At 44.6% G+C, this 13572-nt stretch overlaps 1 protein-coding gene across 2 annotated transcripts in view; it reads right to left on the reverse strand.

Annotated features, from left to right (window-relative positions):
- Window positions 1-11176, reverse strand: part of OMD (osteomodulin) — an 88427-nt gene extending 77251 nt beyond the window's left edge. The window contains exons 1-2 of one of the 2 annotated variants that reach the window (XM_040359592.1): window positions 10939-11169; window positions 9220-10172 (exon numbers count right to left, since the gene is read on the reverse strand). In XM_040359592.1, coding sequence (XP_040215526.1) covers window positions 9220-10162 — 943 coding nt within the window. In that variant the 5' untranslated portion in view covers window positions 10163-10172; window positions 10939-11169. Of the gene's footprint in view, window positions 1-9219; window positions 10173-10938 lie in introns of both variants that reach the window. The other variant, XM_040359593.1, reaches the window with a different exon arrangement.
- Between the last annotated feature and the right edge of the window lie 2396 nt (window positions 11177-13572).

A 13572-nucleotide genomic window follows, 5' to 3' on the forward strand; every position in this document is an offset into this window, starting at 1 on the left:
TCTAACTATAAACTCCATACCCTTCACTTTTTAAAGTGATTGCCTAACTGCAGTTTTGAGCCCTTTAATTCTGTTGTTTAAACAGGATTTTGTTTGTTTGTTTTTTATGATGGAGGTTCTCGGTACTGACTGGTCTGGCTTTATGTCAACTATACAGACATCTTGCCTGAATACTCACCAATTTGAGGATGATTTAAAGATTTATTTTCTGAAAATGCATACTCTCCTTAAACGGAAGTCACATTTGTATTGGCATATAGAGTTTTTTAGACGCTACTTATTGGAAAATGTTTGCCCTATTGGTTTGCGAGTACAAATTTTCCCCACTATCAAAGATCCCACACCTGTTTTTAAAAAAAACTTGGAAAAAATCTTGCTGAATTGTAGCACTGAACTAATGAAAAATTTGGTGGTACAGTACAGTCAAGATATGATCAACTTGGATAAAGAAATTGAAGCTACTAATACACAATTTCTACATTTGAATGGCAATCAAATATTTGCCGACAAATGGAAGGAATTAAAACTCCGTTTAGAAACTTTAAATAGAGAGATCATCTGTAAAAAACAGTCCAAGTTCAATAAAGATCAAGTTGCCTACATTGAGGGTTTTGCCTATAAATGGGTTACGGGCCCAAACGGCAGGAGAAATCCTAACCGCAATAGACACCCTGGCAATCCCAACACGGAAGCTGAATCTGATTCTTCAGCTTCTTCAATGGCTTCACACAATAGTGGCACACGCTTCCCCAGCACACCGGGGATCCAATCTTCTCGTAAGAGACTAAGATATGGTGGAGTTACCCCTCCGCAGCCACCTTTAACCAAAAAAGATAAAAAAGATAAAAAAGCTCTAAAAAATACTCAAAAACCCATACCTACAGCTGGTGACTTAGTTGACACTAACCTACCTACAGACAACCTAGCAATATCAACGTCATTACATGGTGCTATCCCCAAAGTATTGAACACTACCTTAATGACTAATAGATACAATAAAATTAGCGATGAGACCATTTTTTTAGACCTAAAAAAACAACAACAACAAGGAAACTTGGACACGTTTGTACTCAAACCCAGTCCAAGCCTACCACCCCCACTGCAACCCACTCCCCTCAAAACAACCAACTAAATATTATAAATCTCACTCCCTATACACTCTCTGAGGATCAGTCCTCAGTTTTACAATTGGGGTTGGGCTTTTGCCCTCTTGACCCCCTTAAAGTAACACACACAATTAAAGACTTGTATCTCTTCGCTCGAAATTTGACATACAAATTCATGTTTGATAGTGATCGATCTCGCATAGGATTGGAGCGTGAGCTCGCGGAGCGCACTAAACAATTTACGGTGGCCGAGTTTCGTGCGCTCCGTGACCTCATGCTCCTCTATGACGAGAGTAACCCCGAATCTACTGAACCTCTGTTGACTCCAGACCCCAGTTCATGTCATGAACCTCCACCTATTTGTCCTCCCATCCCTATTCCCCCTCCTCCCCCAAAAGTCTTTCGCCTCCCCTCCAAAAGATTTCCGGACTTAATGACCTGCCCTTCAATTTGGTCCTTCGTACAGGACACAATACGAGACCTGAAGCGACAGGATTGGCAAAAAACTGCTCCTAACCTAACAGACAATCAAACTAAGGCCCTTAAAATGTTACAAAAGAACCCAGAGATTGTTATTAAACAATCGGATAAGGGGGGGAACATTGTCTTGATGACACATTCGTTCTATCAGGACATGTGTCTGGCGATACTTAACAATCACCATTGGTACTGTCGGATTTCCCCTGTTTCAATTTCTTCCTTCTCTTTCGAATTAAAAACAATGTGCACGGAAGCTTACTACAAAGGTCTTATTGACCAAGATACCCTCGAATACCTTATTCCAAAGTTTCCCCGTCTTCCTACCTTCTATGCACTTCCTAAAACCCACAAAAATCTACAGAGACCCCCTGGGCGACCCATTGTCTCTGGCATTGGTTCGCTCACAGACCATGCCAGCAAATTTGTTGATGCTTTTCTGATGCCACATGTCATCAGCCTTCCGTCCTTTATTAGAGATACGTCGGATTTATTGAAACACATTGAGGGGACCCAAGTCCCTCCTGGCGCCCTGCTCGTGGCTCTGGATGTGGAGGCTCTCTACTCCAGCATCCCCCACGAGCAGGGTGTCAGGATGGCTGGCTCTTTCCTTCATGAACAGGATAATACCTCTTGGCCCTTGATGGACTTTGTCTTACAACTGTTATTATTTATACTGACCAAAAATCATTTTACTTTTAATGACGAACTGTTTTTACAAACTCAAGGCGTGGCGATGGGCACCTCCTGTGCCCCAGCCTACGCTAATCTATACTTAGGTGCATGGGAGCGATTTCTCAATGCTAGCGATATGCATAGCAGGTTTATGGATAATATCTTGCTATGGTATCGATTCATAGACGACCTGTTCATTATTTGGACAGGTTCAAGTGAACTATTACTTGAATTTGTACAGACGCTTAATGTAAACGACTTTAACTTGAAATTTACGGTTGTGTTTGATGAGAGTCAGGTCCCCTTTTTGGACCTGACTGTCATTAAACAGGCCAATGGCATACTCTACACGGATTTATATAGAAAACCTACAGCAGGTAACACCTTACTATACGCTTCCAGTGCCCACCCAAAACCGCTCATTCGAAGCATCCCATTTGCCCAATACTTGCGGCTACGTAGAAATTGCACATTGTCAATGGATTTTAAGAGACAGGCAGATGAATTACGCGACCGTCTCCTGGCTCGCGGCTATACCCACACCAATTTAAAGAAGGCCTATAACAGGGCATGCCTTCGATCTAGGCATTCCCTGCTATACGATCCTTCCAAGAATATTAAAAAAGGTTCTCACGAGTCAGTGCGATTCATTACAACCTATTCGGCAAACCACAATGAACTGCGCAATATATTACAAACCCATTGGCATATTATTGCCGAGGATAATATCCTAAAGAAATATGTTAAACTTAAACCTGAGATGGTGTTTCGTCGAGCCAGTTCATTGAGGGATCGACTGACTCAAAGTCACTATACCACACAACATACGACCGACACATCACCCCGAGGCACCTACAAATGTGGCAATTGCCCAAGATGCCCCTGGGTGATGGAGGGACAACATTTTTTGTTGCCGAATGGTCGGGAATTTTAACCCCCCCTTTTCTGCCAATTGTGGCACTAAGGTTATTATTTACCTCATGAGCTGTATCTGCGGTGCCTTCTATGTGGGGAAGACCTTTAGGGAACTTCGGCAACGGATGGGTGATCACCTATACGATTCCGATGTAGGTAAATTAACCACAGTGGGACGTCACGTGGGATTATACCATCGGTACGACCTTTCTGTTATACGTTTTTTTTGTTCTGGAAGTTATTCCCCAAACTAAACGGGGAGGTGATTGGAACAGGGCCATCCTACAGAAAGAATGCCTATGGATCGAAGATTTAAATGCCATGAAGTTCCCAGGATTGAATGAAGTCAATTCCTATAAACCATTTTTACGGGAACATTAATGTGTGTATCTTGTGGGGGAGTGGCCCTGTCCCGACCCACTCCTCCCTGACCTTGCTCCCTCTCCTCTTACCTTTCCTCTGTATTTAAACTCCCCTTTTGCCATCCATCAATTGCATCCCCCACATCCTTAGGCTATAACTATGGCCTGATGTGTGGGTTATGTGGCCCCTGAGCCATCACATAGATGTGACACTACGATATCCTTATCCCTTATGCAAATTTATGTGTCCTGTTTGGATTTCAGAATGTTGTGCTCTAATGTAGTTCGTTAGGCAAAATTATGGATTAATCCCCCATCAACTATATGTATCGAATAATTGTGATGTTTATCGCTGTAATTGTTATTTAAATGTCATGTATAATGTTTACTTTCCAAATCCAACTTGCCTCCGGAGTTTGACCTCCCCGATTGGCTGATTCAGCCTGATGCCCAGCCTCTCCTTCACTATTGGCGCACGGAGTGTCGTCCCCAGCAGGGAGCTCCAATCATGGCTCCCCGTTTGCAGCCTATGACCTGGCGTCATGCCATTGGGTCTACGGCCGCACACCCACGCATTCACGTGCAGGGGTTGGTGGGACGTTGGACGGCGATAGCGTCGCCTATTGATGACGTCACATGTTGCCGTCCAGGGATTCTTACAAAAGCGGCTGAGAAAGCCGCTTTTGTGAGTTAGCACGGACGCTCTCCCTGGGGACACACGTGGAAGAATATCAGCCACGGTAAGTCAGATCACTACCCATTCATTGGGTTTCTGTTCTGATTGACTTGCATGACTAACTGGCCCTCTGCCTTCTAACTCCCTCAGCTGGAACCAGTGCATTGCACTGTCTATACCCCGGCAGTTGAGCAAACTTTAGAATGGACTGACAGAGACTGTCTTTCTGTGCCCCAGTATAATCAAGTATATATAACCTGTATACAGCTATGGTAAGGACCCATCAGGGTCTACCTATATAAATATTATTAGATTGCTTGGTGATTGGTTTCCTTAACTTTTGATTCCCTTGATATTCCTTGCACTCCCTTAATTTTTCACGTCCACTTTAGTCACTCTGCATGTTTGCAGAATTAAACACATTTACTTATTACTCTAATCCCCCCTCTTATTATATATTTTTTCTTCACTTTCCCCCTCCTTCCCATTCCCTTCCTAGAATACAAACCCCCCCCTTTCCCCCCCCCCTTTTTCCTTTTCCCTTTCTCACTTTTATCTCACTTCAATTCCTGTCCCCCCCTTCCCCTCTCTTCTCTATTCGGCTCATTTCCCTTTTTTTCTTTTTGCTCCTTCCCCCCCCTATTCCCGTCCATTCCCATTTCTTCCCCTCCCCAGCCCCTATCCTCCTTTTCCCCTTAACCATCCCGGCCCTCTTGCCCTTCCCCTTTCCCCCTCCCCCGTTTTTCCCCCTCCCCTCCCCCCCTTTCCCCCCTCCCCTCCCCCCCTTTTCCCCCCCTCCCCCCCCTTCCCCCTCTTCCCCCCCCCAAACCCCCCCTCCCCCCCCCGTTTTGGTTTCCTGCCCCTTCCTTCATTACTAACTTTCTTAACACAACCTTTTCCACCACAGTAACTTTAAAATACTTTACTTTTATGGTGTCACTACACATACCCACTTTCCCCTCTCCCTCCCTTCATTTTTCCCCTCTCCCCCCTCCCCCCCCCCCCCCCCTTCCCCCCCCTTTTTCTCCCCTTCTCTTCCTTCCCCCCTCCCCCCCCCCTCCTCCCTTTCCCCCCCTCCCCTGCCCCCCCCCTCTGTTTTCCCCCCCCCCTTCCTTTCCCCCCCCCCCTCTTTCCCCCCCCCCCCTCCCCCCCTGCCCCCCCCCTTTTCTTCTTCACCTTCCCCTCCCCCCCCTCTCCCCATTACCAATTCCCTTCCCCTTCCCCCCATACTCCCCTTCTTTTATTTCACTCCCAACCTTTCACTCTCCTTAATTCACCTTCGTCACTATGTTATATCATTTTTACACACTCCACGGTGATCCCCACCCTATTAAATAACTGACCACCTCGCTACATATGAAACTATCAATTTTATTCCTCAATAGAGCCCGTTCTAAATAAATATATCCCCCTCCTTGCGCCAAAGAAGGTTTTCAACTGGGTTCCTGGCTCGATCAATTGACCAGTCTGGGTGAGTTTTTTCACTCCACTATATGGCATGTTATTTGGATTATGTTATAAAATGTTTACAACTACTGTATAAACTTGCTTGTATATTTATATGTTTTATGCATATCTTGTAGACAAACCCTCTCCTGAAGAAGCGGTATATTACCGCGAAACCGGTCGAGACGATCAACTCCTTACATGCAGATATAGTTTGTGTATAACTTACTGTTGTGCAATGTGGGGATTGTTTTTAAATGTTGCTCTATGATACCTGTTTTATGTTCAATAAATACTTGTTATTTTTATTATACTGTGTTTAACCAGTGCCGTGAATAGTCCCCCCCAAAATCCCCTTTCCCCCTTCCCCTTGACCTGATTGGTGACAAACATTCGGTTTCAAGCAGCCAATGGTGTCTTAATTAGTTAGGTCTCCTTATTTTACATACTAATTGGGATGAAGGCACATATTTACTTCTTATACTTTTAGTATAAAAGAGACCATACTCACCCCTTTTTTCTACAATGCATCAGTATCTCTTGCTCTATTAGTTCTCATAAAAAATATAGATGGCCATCATAGTATAGTAATCTCTACTGTTTATTAAAAGGTTAAAAAAGACTATTAAACTCACATGCTGTAGTGCCTCTGAGCCAGCACCAAGTTAATTCAGCCGTGTATGTGGGGTGAGAGATGTCAGCCCCTGTTATTTTCTCCATCAGCGTGAATTCCAGGCCTCTCTCTCATTAGGCAGGAATTGACGAAATTATCTCCCAGCAGCAGTTTTCCTTGAAATGGAGTGGTTATCCAATTAATGAACCAAAGGCGCACACTCACTTACATGTGAGTGGCCATTTCTTATAGGTGGTGGTGTAGTCACTATAACGGTTGAAGTAGGAGCACTTTATCACGAACAAGGTACGACATCATTGAAAGGAGTTGATCACTCATTGAGGCCATCCATTTTGCTGGTCCTCCGCATGCTGCTCTGCGTGCTCCTCTTGTCCCCCCTATGCTCCTCTCTTCCCCCCCCCCCCAAGCTCCTCTCTTCCCCCCATGCGGCTCTGGTCCCCTATATTCTCATCTCTCCCCCGATGCTGTTCTGGTCCCCCATAGGCTCTGGTCCCCCATATGCTCCTCTCTCCCCCTCATACTGCTCTGGTTCCCCATATGCTCATCTCCTCCCATGCTGCTCTGGTCCCTCATATGCTCACCCCCCCAGAAGGCTTCTCTGGTCCCCCATATGCTCATCCCCCCCATGCTGCTCTGGTCCCCCATATGCTCATCCCCCCGCAGGCTTCTCTGGTTCCCCATATGCTCATCCCCCCATGCTGCTCTGGTCCCCCATATTCTCCTCTCCCCGCTCACCTCCTCTCCCTGGCTTAGGTATGCAGCTTGACTGAATAATGACATGCTCCTCGGGAGTCGGCACTGAGAAGCTAATCATACGAGATCTGGAAGGAGGGCTCAGGGCAGCTGCATACAGCTATGACATAAGCTTCCTCTGCACTCATTGCACTCATTCTCCTGCTCTTTCCTTGCCCGCTCTCCATCCTGTCTGCTGCCACGAAGAATCTAGATGGAGAGCGGGGGAAGGAAAGAGCAGGAGAATGAGTGCGGAGGAAGCTTATTACACAGCTGTGTGCGGCTGCCCTAAACCCTCCTTCTGGATCTCGTATGATTAGCTTCTCAGTGCCGACTCCTGAGGAGCATGTCATTATTTAGTCTCGCTGCATAACTAAGCTAGGGAGAGGAGGTGAGCGGCACTGAAACTGGCCCACTGAGCCATCGGTAGTCCCAATGGCCAGTACATGTCTGCTCACTAGGGGGGAGAACCTGAATCCAGAATGGAAAAAGATCTGGGGGTCTTAGTAGATGACAGACTCAGCAATAGCCTGCAATGCCAAGCTGCAACAGGCAAAGCTAGCAGAATATTTGCAAGCATAAAAACGGAATTTACTCCACAGATAAAATGATAATCCTGCCAAAACTCTGGTTCGGCCTCGTCTGGAGTATGCTGTCCAGTTCTGGTCACCAATCCTCAGGGGAAGGAGACGCGGGAACTGGAAGGAGTCCAGATAAGGGCAACAATGTTAATAAGGGGGCTGGAGGACCTCAGTTATGAGGAACCACTACAAGCACTAAAGTATTCTTTCTAGGAAAGAGATGCTTGAGTGGAGGTATGATAGTGATATACAAATACCTCAATGGTGATTCTGACATTGTCAATAAACTATTCAGTCTATGATTATGAACACTCCCACCAACATAGGTGGCACTGGATGGACTGTTGTCTTTATTCAACCTCACCAACTATGTAACTATGTTTTTGATCTTCTTCCTTTGCAAAACCTGTGAGTGCCTCTAAACCAGTTGGATCTTCAAAGAAATGTGTTTAACAAAGATACTTTTTAAAGTCAAAGGACACTAAATCCCTGAGCAGTCAGTTACTCCACATTTTTGTAGCAGACCACAGTTATAGGAATTTCTCTCCATGCACAGCTCTATTTGACCAATATATTATCTATGTTTTCTAAAGAGACATGTTTTTTTGGCCTCTCTAGGACATTGTGTAGCACTGATTTAAAAGAGGTAGGAGTAACAGCATTTGAAGGATTAATAGAGGCTGATTTACTAAAGGAATTGAGGATATTTACACAATCAAATATGTGAATACGCATGGTAATTATCCAGTCATGTGCAGATAAAATAAGTAAATAGGCATCTGCTTTACACATGACTGTATGATTAAATGTAATTTTTACACAATTTATTGTGTGAACATTTTCAACTTCTTTAGTAAGTAAGCCTCAAATGTATTTCTCTGCCCACATGGTATTGCTTCCTATTTACCAGAAATGTTAAAACAAGTTGCTGTTACTATACTATACAAAAATCTGCACTACAGCTGTTTAAAAAAAAAAAAGACTGGTGGTAGATGTGATCATATTTTTGTAAACGTATTAATGTGCAAACATGCATACCTTACAGGAGTATTCTCCAATTTCCTGCTCTTTTTTTTTTTTTGGAGGTTTGTTGTTTTTTGTTTTTCTATGGTGGGTAGGAAACAAACATGCTAAATGGTACTTTAAAGTATTACTATAGCTAAAATATTTTTGATTGTTTTAGTTAAAGTGTGAAAAGAGTTAGAACCCCTGTCAGGTTGTATTGCTGCTCAGTGCTTTGTTCTGGAGACCAGACAGGAAGTAAGGGAAGATTTGCAATGGAATAAAAAGACAGCAATAAAAAAGTGACATGGGTTTAGCATAACAACAAATATTTTTACTTATGTCTCTATTGCTGTTGAAGAGTTTCCTTCACTTCTGCTTTGTGAAATGTTGCCCCTGGGAATGTGAGCAAGAACAAATCTATAATTGAGTCCCGACAGCAGTAAAACCCTGCAGGAATTCTACAATGTATTAATGTATTAATCTCCCCTGTTTGCTGGCTATTTTTGCTGGCCTGGTCCTTGTGCTTACAAATGGCTTAAAGGTAGCTTTAACACAATAAGGATACAGATGCTTATTTGCATTTTTTTAAACAGAATTAGGAGTTACTTACTTTCAAATTCATTGTCATGCAAATGTAGGTGCTCAAGTGATCGAGGGATGTAAAACACATGTTTTAGTTTGTTGTGACCCAGGTTCAGTTCCATGAGTTTTGGAAGGTTAAACATGTTTATAGCAATGTCCTCAAGCTTGTTCTGTGACATTCGAATTGAACTTAGATTTGGAAGCCTTGTAAAATAACCATCTGGAATTTTTGAAATGGAATTATTCTCTAGGGACAGGTACATTAAAGAAGATGGAAGGTTTGCAGGCATAGAATTGAGTTTGTTGTTACATATATTAAGCTGCATTAACTTGGTCAGTTTGCCGAGTGGTTTCCCCTTAATGCTGTCAATATGATTGTTGCAAAGGTCAAGCATAGTGACGTTTACTAAGCCCTGAAGATCTTGTTCCTTTATTCTGTTAATTTTGTTGTTCCCAAGAAAGATTCTTTCAATAGACGTGGAAAAAGGTGATGGGATCTCTTCTAATGCATTGTTGTTCAGGTAGATTTGACGAAGATGAGGGCATTTTGTAAATACACCATAATCAATCTTTTGTGATTTCAGTCTGTTGTAGCTCAAGTTAATTTCTCGAACGTTGGTGGCATTAATGAAGGATTTCATATTAACTGCTTCAATTTCATTGTGCTGAAGGTAAAGCTGCTGAATTCGGGATGGGATCTGGGGAATGGACTTGAGCTTTCTGTTGTCACAATACATGGTGATTATAGATGATGGAGGGCAGTAACATTCCCTAGCACAATCTGTTGAGAACGGAACACTTGAAGCATGATAATCTGTGAAACTTGAGAAATGAAAGGGTGGCTGGAACTGAGATTCTGGCTCAGGATCATAATCAGTATCATAATCATATTCTTCATACTGGCAAAGCCCTTGTGTTGCGAGCATCAAAAATAAAACTGAAAACTGAATAAAAATGTCCATTGTAACCATTCTTCAAACACTGCAATAAAAATAAAGATATTATATACATTTTGGTATTTCCTTTTTAAAGTGAGTATAACATGCTAAAATACAGATAATTAAATAATATAGAGAATTGCCCATTTCTTTTAGAAATTCCCTGACTGTCATTCACATCATCTCTATATACTGCATTTAACAAACTGTACATGGAAACCTTCTTTTCCACACACGTAATATAGAATAGACTTATTTACATAAAATGTATCACTTTTTAATATTCATATGTAAAAACAAAACAAAAAAAACAGCCTGTATAAGGCGATTGTGTGGTAGCAAGCTATTCTTAAAATGATCATTAAGAGAACTAAATTAGGTAATATTGGGTATTAAAGCCTATTTGTATTTCAGGCTGTTTTGTATTTAAGCACCTTTCATGACAGTAAATAATGTTGCTTTTTGACATTACTTTGCAAAATCATATGCCTCTAGCCTTTGAAAACTATTCGGCATTCAGAGATGCTTACCAATAAATGTTGTTTGCCAAAAGTTTACTTTCAGTGAGTGCAAATTTATTGCCTAACTTACTAAAATCTATCAGTTTTATAACATGATATGCTACAAAATAGTGTTTAGCCCTAGCCCCAGAAGCCTATAAACTTTGAGTTGAATTTATCACAAGCAGCTGGCATGCACACAAAACCTCTAATAAATGCAGCATTCTTGATTTTCAGAAAATTGTAGCCATCAACCTAAACAAACATTCTTTTGGTTAGCATAGCTCCAAATTTGCAGCTGTTTCATACCTGAATAATTGTGCTTCCTTATTGCTTTGAGAGACAAAATGCTTACGGTAAAATTGTCTTTCAATATATATCACCAGATGCTGTAAGGAGTCAGGTTCTAGATTTAAAGATTGCCTTGATGGTTTGAAGAAAAGCAGCTGAAGTTGTCTCCTAGCAAAAGAAATCTTCCTTCAACCAGATGTAACTTAGATTACTTAAATTGAGCCCTTTCATTGTGCAACGTAACCTCGACCAAAAAAAAAAAAAAGGAATTGCTATGTGATTTTGGCCAAGTTCTCTGAGTTTAATCTGTGTCCCTTCTTATTTTCATTTTGAAGGAGTGGCAACCATCCCCAGAGAGAAAAATACTTCATATAGCAAAATACTCATGCACTGTGCTCCATCATTTAATTTGCCAGAATATCTTTCATACTTGGCTCAGGACTCCGACTTTCCTTGTTTTTCTATCTGCTAAATCAACAAATACACTTCCAGGATTAGATATGCAGCATTTGAGCTTGAGACATTTAGGTAGATTCACAAAGAGTTAGGCTGGCTTATCTCCAGATAGGCGGCGTAGGTGTAGATATGCTCCGGCGCGCTTTTGCTCCTTACCCACTGAAAATAGGCTTTTTCCGACCGACGTAACTTTGCTAAGCCGGGTGCATATTTAGGCTAGATGCATCTTCCGCTTGCATTGATTTCCTATTTAAATATGCAAATTAGGGAGATACGCCGATTCACAAATGAAAGTGCACCAGATTGAGGCTAAGCCCGGTGCAATCAAGTGTTACATCAGGCCTAAAGTTATTCCACCAAAAAGGTGGAATAACTTTGCACCAGGACACAGGTCAGCTGGAGAGCAGCTCCAGCAGCAGCGTTACGGACGAGCTGAGCAAGCCGAGCACCCACACTTGCAGGACAACACATCTGTGTGCCAACATGCCAGGGGCAGGCGTGCTCCTAGCACTACTAATGGGTCCACGGACTATGGGGGAAGCAGAGGTGTATCGCATCTACAGATTCAGCCGTGAAGCCATCCAGGGAGGCCCGGAACGGAAAAAGACAATGGAAAAAATAGTGAAGGGCCGGGCATGACAAGGTGGAAAGGAGAGTCAACAAAAGGGTTAAGTTGGTAAGAATGGAAGGGGAGGATTCAGGCGTAAAGTGCTGGATAGGGGGAGGAGCTGTACAAAAGGTGGAGGCGGACACTTCCGGGAACATTTTCAGTTGGTGAGGGAGACAGAAGGAAGCAGTTTTACGCTGCTCCTCTGTCAGGGCTGCCAGGGACATTTATCCTTCTTGCTATTCCAGCGTCGGCTCCGAAGGGGAATCTCTGGGGTAGGTTTCAGTTAGTTATACTGCGGGGCCGGGGGGGGGTCTATCTCGCAGGCCTCTGCCTCCGCTGCGTTCTTCGCTTGGCCCTGTTTGGGACTGCTTCTGCCACAGCTATATGCAGGGGGCGCTCCACCCCAGCAGAGCAAGCTCATTCATTCTAAAAAACGGGGGGGGGGTGGTATCGGCGGGTCCGGGCTGGGGCGGGGGCGGGGCCATACGACAGGGGGCGGAGCTATGCACCGTAATGGCGCCCGCCTTCCCCACGTGCAGGACAATTTTATTGCATGGCCCCTCATCTGTCCTGGCAAGATGGGGAGCAGTGGTGGGTGGGTGCAGCGGTTGGCTGTCGGGCCGTTTCCACGCGGGGGCGCCCATGCAGCATGCCGAGGGTGGCGGGGGATATGGGGGGTTGTTAGCGTGCTCTACCTAGTGATTAGGGGCGGGTGGCAGGGTCACACAAGAGACGGCGGTCTACGGAGCTGCAGAGACCTATGGCCTCCAGGCCGGCTTGGCCTGGGGGGCTGCTTACACCGGGGATGGCGGCCTGCGGGGATGTGGGAGGACTGCAAGCGTGGCCTGCCAGGAGATTATCAGGGCACATCGGTTCGGCTGGGGGCAGGGTCACGCACGAGACGGCTGTCCACTGAGCTGCGGGATCCACGGCCCCCAGGCCTGCTTCGCCTGGGGGGCTACTGACGCAGAGGCTGCCGACTCCTGCGGCGCAGTCGGCATGAGGAGGCTTGTTCCAGTGGAAGAACGCCAGGCTCGGGCGCCATCGGTGGATGTAGAGGCGACAGCTGTGGGGGACATGACTGGTCAGCCCGGTACGTTTGTCTCTGTTTCACACGTTTTAATTTTAAATGAGGCACTGTGCATCTTTATGAGGGGTGTGGGGGGGGTCCGCAGTGACAAGGGTAGCATTGTGTATGGAGTAACGATTGGGGGGGCCCCACGGCTCTGGCGGATATCTGCACCACTACGTCGGAAGTGGTGATGGTGAGTATGGCGGCAGGTGACGAAGGGGGGCTGTGGCATGGGTTGCGGATGCTTATAAGGGGGATGTGGGCATTTGAGGCATTTGTTTTCAAGGACGGTTGGTGCACCGATAACGGTACAGTGGGTGCGAGTTTGGCAAGGGTGAGTGGGTTAGAGGTTTCTCGTCACAAGTTCATTGGGTGGGGGACAGCCCGATGTAACATGGATGAAGGATACCGTTTTATCCCACGGATATTCGTGTTTTGGATGCCGGTGGTCGCTAGCATGCCCGGTGTCATAGGTGAGTACAACCGGAGCGTTGCTTGACTTTGTTCTTTTATG

This window comes from Rana temporaria, chromosome 7, assembly GCF_905171775.1.
Source record: "Rana temporaria chromosome 7, aRanTem1.1, whole genome shotgun sequence".
Classification (NCBI taxonomy): Eukaryota; Metazoa; Chordata; class Amphibia; order Anura; family Ranidae; genus Rana; species Rana temporaria.